This window comes from Cebus imitator, unplaced genomic scaffold, assembly GCF_001604975.1.
Source record: "Cebus imitator isolate Cc_AM_T3 unplaced genomic scaffold, Cebus_imitator-1.0 Scaffold128, whole genome shotgun sequence".
Taxonomy (NCBI): domain Eukaryota; kingdom Metazoa; phylum Chordata; class Mammalia; order Primates; family Cebidae; genus Cebus; species Cebus imitator.
In genome coordinates, this window is record NW_016107443.1 from 4,755,443 (window position 1) to 4,766,857 (window position 11,415).

The 11,415-nt window shown below is 38.6% G+C and overlaps 1 protein-coding gene across 1 annotated transcript in view; it reads left to right on the forward strand.

Annotated features, from left to right (window-relative positions):
• Positions 1–11,415, forward strand: part of PHEX (phosphate regulating endopeptidase homolog X-linked) — a 218,083-nt gene that overhangs the window by 42,607 nt on the left and 164,061 nt on the right. The window contains exons 4-5 of the mRNA XM_017540697.2: positions 3,936–4,022; positions 5,041–5,267. Of these exons, the coding sequence (XP_017396186.1) occupies positions 3,936–4,022; positions 5,041–5,267 (314 nt within the window). The remainder of the gene's footprint in view (positions 1–3,935; positions 4,023–5,040; positions 5,268–11,415) is intronic.

Sequence of the window (11,415 nt, forward strand, 5' to 3'; positions counted from 1 at the left end):
TAGACTATCTTCATAAGTTTGGGTTAGGCAAAGATTTCTTGAACAAGATATAAATATGGTAACCATGGAGGAGAAAAATGGACAAACTGGGCTAAATAATTTCAGTTCGTTACAAGATGCCATTAAGAATAAAGTCTATGTAATAGGGGATATTTCATAATATATTCAAAAAGGACTTGTATGTAGAATATAGAAAGCTCTTCTACAAATCAGTAACAAAAAGGTAGATTACTCTATAAATATGTGACATAGACTTGAATAAGTATTATACCATAGAGTATGGTAGTTTTCTTGGTTGGGATAGTGATTGGAAGGGAGCACCAGGGGTTTCTGAAGTTCCAGTAATAATGTTGGTTACTTGAGTGTGTTAACTTTGTGAACATTCTTTAAATTATGATCTGTGTACTTTTCTATATGTTGTATTTGTGTACTTTTCTGTACTTTCATTGAAAAAATTTATATAAAAAAGAAAGTGCTTTGTTGTCCAGGATGAAGAATGTGAGCAAAATATTTTTGGAGGTTAACACGGATTGCAAAATAGGTCTCCCCATTCAGAATAGCCTCTACTATAGAAGCAGAGGAAGTGTTGAGAGCATGAGGCTTTGCAAGGTGGCTAGAGCAGGTCCAGTTTGTGAAATCGTCCTACGCACAGCCTGGCAGTATCTTGGGTTAGCATAAGTCCTTTGGCCACCAATATCCTGAGAAGCAAGCAGGAGAACAAAAGCAGTTATGGAGGAAGCACTAGAAACAAGCTTGATTACTTGACAATTTTGTGTATGGCTAATTCCGCCTGTAATCCTGTTTAAGTTACCACTTATCCCCCTTATCATGTGCCCAGGCACTGAGATAGGGGGCTTTCTGTGCATTAAAAATTTTAAATCCTCAGCACAGTCCTGGGAGACATGTACTATTATTATCTGACTTTATAGATAAAGAAACTGGGGCTTAGAGAGATTAAATAAATTGTTGGAATTCCAGCTAGCAAGTTGCAGCAAGCTGCAACTGGAACCCATGTCTATTTGATTCTAATGCACCCCCTCCCACATGTCTATTATGTTGCCTTTAAAAACAAACAAAAACCAATTTGATGGAGCATAGTGAGAAGAAAAATAGTTAACATATACTTAATGTTCAAATTTGATCATCAGAAGGACTTCTCAAGCCAATTTTAAAGTTGGAGGTCTGCTGTGCTAAGGGTTTCTCTTTTTTTTGGACAGAGTCTCACTCTGTCGCCCAGGCTGGAGTGCAGTGGTGTGATCTTGGCTCACTGCAACCTCTGCCTCCCAGGTTCAAGCAATCCTTTTGCCTCAGCCTCCCGAGTAGCTGGGACTACAGGCACTTGCCACCACACCTGTTTAATTTTTGTATTACTGGTAGAGCCGGGGTTTCACCATATTGGCCAGGCTGGTCTTGAACTTCTGACCTTATGATCTGCCTGCTTCAGCTTCCCAAAGTGCTGGGATTATAGGCGTTAGCTACTGCACCTGGCCTGCTGTAGGTTTTTTTGAACTGTAGTTGTCCTTTTTGGTTGTAAGGTGGTAAGAAATACCTGGAAGGGGTGGGGGTGGAGATTGAGAAATCTTCCAAGAAACAACACAGGCTGTAATTGGAATGCCCCTGTATGGGTGACCCATGAGCCCTTTTCAACGCTTTGGGGACATTTTAATAATCTGAGTAATTACCTGTGATAGGCAGGCTTTGTTTTCTACTCATTAATAACTCTCCAGGCTACATTTCATTCCTCTTACTGCTAATGCACATGCAGAGATACATAAAATGGATGCTGTCAACTGATTGCCACATCACTGTCTGCATATCAATGCTCTCCTGTCTGCTTGGCCTCGGAGAGAAGGAAAAGGGAATGACAAGGAACCTGCGATAGCTGAATCTGTTTTAAAAGCAAAATTCTGGTACAGAACCCAGAATTCGGGCAATTACTGATTTTATATGAATTATTGATATTTGTGCATGGTTAGTGTTTTGGGATTGCGCTATTTAGCATATGCTGGTTCTCTTTTCCCTCCTTGTGATAGATAGCATGCCTTGGGAGCACACACAGGTAAATATTTAATGCTTTTAGTTCGTTTTGCTCTTGTGGCTTGTTTGGCCCTCAGGGTATTCATGTTTTGTAGCCTGTGTGTGTAATGTTTATAGCATCACGACCCTAAATGAAATTTGGATTATTTACTTCTAAGTATGTTTTCGAAACAGTCTAATGACTGTGTTAGCAATATGGCATAAGGGCACAGGAGCGAATTTGAATGGAAATATGTGTGGATATGGCTTTAGAGCTTTCTATTTAAAAAAATCTTTAAAAAAAATCCTTGGGGACCTGGCCGGGGTCTCATGCCTGCAATCTCAGCGCTTTGGGAGGCCAACCTGAGCGAATCACCTGAGGTCAGGAGTTTGAGACCAGCCTGGCCAATATGGTGAAACCCTGTCTTTACTAAAACTGCAAAAACCAGCCAGGTATGATGGTAGGTGACTGTAATCTCAGCTACTCGGGAGGCTGAGGCTGGAGAATTGCTTGAATCCAGGAGGCGGAGGCTGCAGTGAGAGATTGCACCACTGCACTCCAGCCTTGGTGACAGAGTTACTGGCAATCAGTTGACAGTAATACTCTGTCTCAAAAAAAAAAAAAAATCCTTGGGGCTAGTTATCTTGATTTTATTATGATGATGATACACAAGAAAGAAACACCAAACAGTGTGAAATAATTGAAAATACATCCAACCTAACTTATTTCACTGGAATCTTTCTAGTTATACAAACTCATTTTAGCTACAGGTGCTTATTTTTTAAAAACTAGACTGGAGCTCTGGGTTGCGTTTTTTTTTTTTTTTTTTTTTTTTTTTCTTGAACTGTAGAATTTCTAGTTTAGAAGTAGATTCCTCCTCAGGAACTCCTCAAGAGTTCCTTGATATATAATTATTTATTAATTTAATCACTTTGTCTTGAAGCTATTCAGAGTGTTATAGGAACATCTGTTATATTGTGATTATGATGGTTGTGAGGCTGTTTCCCCAAATGCCTTGACAAGAGCAGTTTGACATAGTTTGGTGAAGGCGGTGCCCTGGTGCTGCAGTCACCATAGGGATTTTTCATCTTGGCTTCATGTTGGTAGATTGATACTCTCAAGTACATTCAAGGTTCTCTTTTACGAGAGAGGGTTGTTTTCATTGAGACCTGGCTTTCTTCTTTCCTTATTTAATGAAATAGTGACAACTATCATTTTCTGCCTTCAAATGTTGTTATTAGTGATTTTATACATAGAAAATTATTTTCCAGGTGGGCCTATGTCTATATTGGCAACCATTTTATGCACATGACTCATTTAGATGTTTAGGACCATGCATATATAAACGGGCAAGTTTTCAGGCAATTCGGGTAGGTTTTCCAACCTCGTCTCTCCATTTCCTGTCTAAAGAACTTCTTCCATGTCCATAACATGTTAATTCAACATTTGATAAAACTTCTAATGGGGAATTTCTTCCAGGTGACCTCCCGGAGGGGCTGGGCTATGGTGAAATCTTAAACACAACTGTGATGAAATTGGCTCCGTTGAGACTATTACTTGGTTCAGGAACAAGGAACAGAATTCAGTTATTTTTGATTCTTGAATAAATGAATTCTGTTCCTTTTGTGTAGGTGGCAGAAGAAATTAACCCCTGTAGAAGATCCAATCTCAGCTTGAAATTGACCTTTTGGTTTCTTTTAAGAGTGCCGGATAAGAGAATGTAAAATTGTTTTAATTTGAACCTCAAACAACTTGGAATCTGTTCTGCTGTCTGCATATCTCTGATAGATCTGTCCTTTCCAGGGTTGTCTGTCTTTATGTTTAATTTTGTGGAGGTTGGAATTGTGATTATCAAATGACTTCCAACTTGGGACCACATGTGGGTGGATACTAATGAATCCTTTCTTAACCTTCTCAGCACTTTTGGAGAAATCAATCAGTAGAAGACGGGACACCGAAGCCATGCAGAAAGCCAAAATCCTTTATTTATCCTGCATGAATGAGAGTGAGTGATAAAGAAAACTAAATAAAATACTTACCATCCCTATTGTTTAGAGTTCTATTAATGTTTTAATATATTGTTTGAGGATGAAGAGAACTAAGAATTCTATTAACGGTTAAAGGTGTTTAAGGAAAGGAATGATTCTCAAAGACTGGATTTTGACTAGTCCCATCTTAGTTAATGTTGTTACCGGCTTGCTTGGTAGAGAAAATAATCTTATTTATGTGGGTTGGATTCTTTGGGTAACATTTACTCCTTGAAAAAGTTGGACATAGTCACCAGGGCAAACTCGCTGTATCTGGTATAGAAACCAGAATCTAGGAGCCAGGGCAAATCTGGGCTGAGTAAGAGACTGGGGGAGAGTATACCTACTGGAACCTAGAGAAATCCAGATTCCCAGGTGTGTCAGGTTCCTGTGCCAGCCTAACAGGCATCTTGTTGGGTCCTTAGCCCTGTCTCAATATCTTGGTTCTGATTGAAATCAGAACAGATACTGGCCATTTTACCTGGACTGCCTTCTCAAGGCCATTGCCGGAAGAAGCCAGTACCTATGGGAAGTGTGTCAACTGGTCTAGGATTTGGGGTATCATGTGGTGAGCTAGAAAAGAGCAATAAAGGACAAGAATCTGAAGCACTACTTCATCTTCATTGGGTAGTGATTGACTTTGTTGAGGCATTCCTTTAATTAGGGTTGTACCTTGGTCCCACCAAGTATTATCATTCTTTGGCTGGGGTCCATGTAGAGGGTCCATGTTTATTGTAGTGAATATCCAGCAGTTTCCCTGGTCAGCTCTCCTGGCAAGAACACTAGATGTAGACAGGCCCATTGAAGTGTGGATCGTAGGTAGTTCTGTCTCGGTGTTTATGCTCATCCCACCCCACCTCTCCTGCTTACTCCCTAACAGCTGAAATTTTAAGTTGGAGCCTTATGGGAATTTTGTCTTGAGAAGATGCACTTGAATTCTAGTGTGCTGATCCAGTTTTCAATTCTAACTCTCTGTTCATATCTGCTCCCTTTCAGAAGCCATTGAAAAAGCCGATGCCAAGCCACTGCTACACATCCTACGGCATTCACCTTTCCGCTGGCCCGTGCTTGAATCTAATATTGGTCCTGAAGGGGTTTGGTCAGAGAGAAAGTTCAGCCTTCTACAGACACTTGCAACATTTCGTGGTCAATACAGCAATTCCGTGTTCATCCGTTTGTATGTGTCCCCTGATGACAAGGCATCCAATGAACATATCTTGAAGGTATAGCGAGGACCCATTCATCTTCTTTGTTCAGTCCAAGATTAGCCTTTTGGGGTGCCATCCTGGCAAAGGACACTCATGCTGCTGTAGTGAAATAATAGCATAAACATTTTTATTGAATAGATCCTGTGATCTAGAATATTTCCTTCTCCTGATTTGCAGAATGTAGACCATTACCAGACAAGTTTTGTAACCCTTTCAGGAAACTAGGGAATTAGTTTCAGGTGATCTGTGGTCTGGCCCTCATATGCCTACTCAGAGCAAGTCTGGGGTCCCTAAATTCCAGTGGGGAGGGGACTGCAGGTCTCCTGTTAGCAAAGACTTTTTGAGCCCTGTTCTTGCCCTTGCCTCCTCATTCCCTTGACAGAGGAGAAAACACATGCCATGATTTTTTGTTCCTCTTTCACTAACATTTTCTTGTGCTCACATCTAAATTTTAGTTATCAAATCCACTCTGAATCTCTCCTCCCTCCTTTCCAAAGATAAAGCGAAACTTGTTCTTTTCCAAGTGCTTGGTTGCATTTTCTGTTGGAAGAGTAACCATCTCTTCCATGAAGCAGTGGGCCATATGGACATGCACTGAGGCAGATCACATTGGTAAAATCAGGAGACTTTTAGAAAGCTACCAACAGCTAAAGACTCACCAATGAAAGAGCTGTGCAAGAATTCAAATAACATTTGTCAAATAGTTTTGTGCTTTGATCCTGCCGGGGTTTTTCTTTTTCTTTTTTTGCTTCCACAGTTACTTTGACTGATGATGAAAATGTTATTGCATGATTGATTTTCTCCCCAAATCTGTCTTTCTCCCCATTTCTGCCAAAGCAGAAAATATTACTGATATATTGATATTCAAATTGTAGACTTGTGTTGTCCTCACCTCATGTATTTCAACCATCTGAAATCCAAATCTTTAAGTTCATCTTTTGATTTAGACCAGGGGTTGGCACGATTTTTGGGCAAATGGTCAGATAATACATATTTTAGGCTTTGGAGGCCGTCTGGTCTCTGTTGCAACTACTTAATTCTGCCATTGTGTCTGGGAAAGCAACTGTAGACAACAAATGGGTATGGCTGTGTGGTGGGCTGGCCCATTTTGTTATGTTTTCCACCTGTTTCTAGATCTACAACCTTCTGCTGTAGTTTTCTCACCTCTAGATTAGACAATGGAAGTCTCAATAAAAATCTTTGGTCATTGAAAGGACTCCCATCTACTCAGGAGGAAATTCTGAGTTCCAGAGACAACTGTGTTTCTATGTTTGGTGATGAAATGAGTCATCTTTTAATGTTATCAGGATAAGATGTGCTGTGTAAGACACAATGATGACCGAACTGATCTCTGTACTGTGTGGATACATCACTCATTTTTTGAAACTAGTTTTTAAGACTATTATTGTCCATTCTAGAACTATTATGATGTTCTTTCAAACACTTTAAGTGGTGTTTTGAAGTGAGCTGAAGACTGTTTTTCAAATTTAAGTTTAAGCTTATGTCTTCTATTGAGTGATAGAAGATCTTGATTCATACACAGGTGAATAATTGCAAATGGTAGCCATTTTATTATCCTTTTCACCTGTTTCTGGATCTACTCAATTGAATTTATTCCTTCAAACATTTTATTATGAAAAAATGACACAAAATTAAAGAATAGAATAATAAACTCCCATGTATCCATTAACCCAGCTTCAACAACTCTCAACCTTCTGCTGTTATGTTTCTTTCTGCGGTGATGTTTTAATCTAGACCCCTCCTTTTTTTGGGAGGTGGCTAGAACATTTTATAGCAAATTAAAAATAGATAATTGCATTAGTAAATACTTCAGTGCTTAGCTAATGGAAAGGACTATTATCAAAACCAAAATATAACCATAATTCCATAATTAACATCAAATACCCAGTTAATTTTCAATTTTTCTGATTGTCTTAAACATGTCCTTTGAAAAAAACCCAACAGTTGGTCTTTGATTCAGGCTCCAAATAAGAATCACAGATGAACTTTGTTGATATGTCTGTTTTACTCCACAAGGGATCCCCCTATTTTTTTAAAGGCATATTTATTTGTTGAAGAGACTGGAGTATTTATCCTGTAAACTGTCTTACATTCTGAATTTGACTGTTTTCAGGGTAATCTAATAGCTGATGAAAGTTCTTGTTTATAGGAGAATCACAGCTTAAAAATGCAGAATAAATAATAGGAAGCTACCTATTTAAAAAAAATCCCTAATGAAAGGATGGATCTAGGTAATTATTGTCAATAGCTGCTAAAATCATTAGGTAAATGGTTGATTGGGAAATTAATGATAGATCAGACCAATATCACCTGAACCCTAATATCAATGGTAGCACTGCTAAAAGTGGGGCAACCAGAGATTGTGTGCCTCCTGGTATCAGTAGGAAGTGCACACTATCACCAGTAATGTTGTGCCCCCACCCAATCGAGCCTCTAGTTTTAATATGAGCTTATAGAAAACATGGGAAATAGAGAAACATGGTAACCAATTTTTAATAGCTTACCTTGTACACGTAATATTCAATTAAACTGATCCAAGAGACACTAAAATGTCAATGATAGAATACTTTCCAAACGTAAGGAGGCACCCACGTACATATGATTGCTCTCTTTTGCCAAGATGGCAGCTTGTTCCAAACTGGTATTTGAACATTGTTTGGCATTTGAGCACAGCAAACGTTTGCTTAAGTTCTTTTCCGGTTTGTACCATTTTACATGACTGAATATTCACACATCTGAACTAATTGCCTTCCCTCAGATATAATATAACTATATTCTTCTGGATGACACATTTACAAGAGTTCGAGTATGTATCTAGAGGTGGTAGGAGAAGCTTGATTCTGAGAGCTGCATGAAACCTAATGAACCTGATAATAAAAATGAGCATATTGAAAAATGAGCATATTGGTGGCTGTCAAAGTTGTAGAATTTGCAAGCGTTGCTTTTTTATTCATTTAAAAATAGTTAAAACTATAAAAGACAAAATCTAATTGGATGAACATTTGGAGCCTCACCTTCTAGGTTTTGTGGAACACAGTTTGAAAACTAATGATATAGTTAAAAAAGAATAGGTTTTTGTGTTGAAAAGATTGAGGTTCACAGTTTACCTTTGTGATTTACTCACTGAATATCCTTGTGCAAATTATTTCACCTCCCTGATCTCACTTTCCCCATGTGTACAAAAGGGTGAATTATAATTTAATTGTCATTGAGGTTCAAATGAACTGACTTTTGTGACAGTTTTCATGATAGATACTGGTCCACAGTAGCACATGACCAAGGTTTCCTTCTCTTCATGCATGACCCAGCAACTGGTCAGAACCATTTGGAGAATGTTCTTCTTTCACATATATACCCAATATGCCTCTGAGTTCTGAAACTCAGTTGTACAAGGAATGGGCATTTTCTTTACTTGACCTAATTGGGAAACTGAACTTTAGGCATTTACCTCCCCTCCTGGTGACCCCATTTCTCAGTCTTCCCCTAGGGTGCTGGGAAACTCCACAATCAGTTATCTGGTTTCCGAGAAGAAACCCACTATGGAACCCAAGTAGCCCCTTCAAATAAGCCCCTCTGATGCTGAGATCTTGCACCTTCCATTCCTTCTCAGATCCTGCCACGTTCTGGGGGCACTGATCATTTCCTCTGCTCAAGAGAATCTTTGACTCCTTTTGCTGCTTGAAAGATCCTCTTTCTGCTCTGGGAGAAATCTCTCTTACCTGAAACTCTCTTCCCTCAATGTCATTAGGCTTCCTTTTCCATTAAATTCAATTTTCCTTGGTGTACTTAGCTTTTCTAATCCCACAAACCCCCAGGAAGAAGAGAAGGGTCTCTGGGCAGGCACAGCACTGTGGGCATCCTTTTGGGTGAACAGATGGTGCCTTTGGGTGAAGAGAAAGGCACCCTTTCTAAGGGGTAGATATATTCCCATGCCAAAGACATGCAGTTTGGCCAGTAGGGGTTACTCCAACCAAAACAACGTGCCTCTGCAAAGCCCCCCTGTGGCAGGATGACACAGGGTTTGCTACATGCTTAAATGAGATAAAGGAATTCCAGGCAACAGAAAACAACAGAAGTTAGTGACCAAAAACATTGTCTTGCTACACATGTTTGGATTTATTCTATGTCAGGAGATAGGAAATATGAGGATTTAAGGGACAATGAAAGATGTGAGTGTATATGATCCTGACAGAGTATTTGGAAGGCCAGTCTAATTTTGTATTTTTAGTAGGATGGAGTTTCTCCATGTTGATCAGGCTGGTCTCAAACTCCTGACCTCAGGTGATCCACCTGCTTAAGCCTCCCAAAGTGGTGGGATTATAGGCGTGAGCCACCATGCCTGGCCTTTATTTATTTATTTATTTATTTATTTATTTTGGTACTTAACTACACATTTCCATGGTACCTATGATAATCTTATACATTAATATAATCAAATCAGGGTAACTGGGATATATCCGGTAGTGGGATTACTAAGTCAAATGGTAGTTCTTTTTTAAGTTTTCTGAAAAATCACCAAACTGCTTTCCACAGTGGCTGAACTAATTTCCATCCCCACCAGCATTTTCTTTTCCCTACATCCATGCCAACATCTATTATTTTTTGGCTTTTTCATAGTAGCCATACTGACTGGTGTGAGATGGTATCTCATGGTGGCTTTGATTTGCAGTTCTCTACCGATTAGTGATGTTGAGTTTTTTTTCATAAGCTGTGATCACATGTATATCTTCTTTTGAAAAGTGTCTGTTCGTGTCCTTTGCCTACTTTTTAATGGGGTTGTTTGGGTTTTGCTTGTAAATTTGTTTATGTTCCTTGTAAATTCTGGATATTAGACCTTTGCCGGTTGCATAGTTTGCAAATATTTTCTACCATTCTGTGGGTTGTCTGTTTATTCTGTTGATAGCTTCTTTTGCTGTGTAGAAGCTCTTTGGTTTAATTAGGTTCCATTTGTCATTTTTTGTTTTTGTTCAATCACTTTGTCATGAAATCTTGCCCAGAGCAATTTACAGATTCAATGCTATTTCTATCAAACCACCAATGACATTACTCACAGAATTAGAAAAAAAGCTATTCTAAAATTCATATGGCATCGAAAAAGAAGAGCTCGAACAGCCAAAGAAACCCTAAGCAAAAAGAAGAAAGCTGGAGGTATCACATTATTACCTGATTTCAAACTATAGTATAAGGCTGTAGTAACCAAAGCAGTGTGACTGATACAAAAACAGACACATAGATCGATGGAAACAGAGAGCCCAGAAATAAAGCCACACACCAACAACCATCTGATCTTTGATGACGAAAACAAGCAATGGGGAAAGGACTGTGGTGCTGGGATAACTAGCTTACCATATGCAGAAGATTGAAACTGGACCCCCCTCCCTTTTATCATATACAAAAATCAACTCAAGATGGATTAAAGATAGAAATGTAAAACCTAAAACTATGAAAACCCATGAAGAAAATCTAGGAAATACCATTCTAGACATAGGCCCTGTACTATATTTTGAAGTCAGGTAATGCAATTCCTCCAGCTTTGTTCTTTTTGCCCAGGATTGCTTTGGCTGTTTGGGGTCATTTGTGGTTCCATATAAAATTTAGGATTTGCTTTTCCTATTTTGTGAAGAATGTCAATGGCATTTTGATAGAGATTGTGTTGGATTGTAAATTGCTTTCAGTGGTATTGTCATTTTAACAATATTCTAATTCGTAAGCAGGGAATATCCTTTCATTTTTTGTGTTCTTTTCAATTTGTTTTATAGTTTTCTTTATATAGATCTTTTATTTAATGGGTTAAATTGATTCCTAGGTGTTTTATACTGTAAATGGGATTGTTTATTGATTTCTTTTTCAGATTATTTGCGTTTGGTGTATATAAATGCTGTTCATTTTTTGTATGTTGATTTTGTATACTCCAGCTTTACTACATTTGTTTATCAGTTCTAATAGTTTTTTGGTAGAGCCTTTAGGTTTATCCAAATATAAGATCATGTTATTGGTGTACGAGGCTAATTTGACTTCTTCCTTTCCAGTTTGGATGCCCTTTATTTCTTTCTCTTGCCTGATTGCTCTGGCCAGGACTTCTAGTATCGTGTTGAATAAAAGTGGGCAAAAGAGGCATCCTTGTCTTGTTCCACATCTTAAA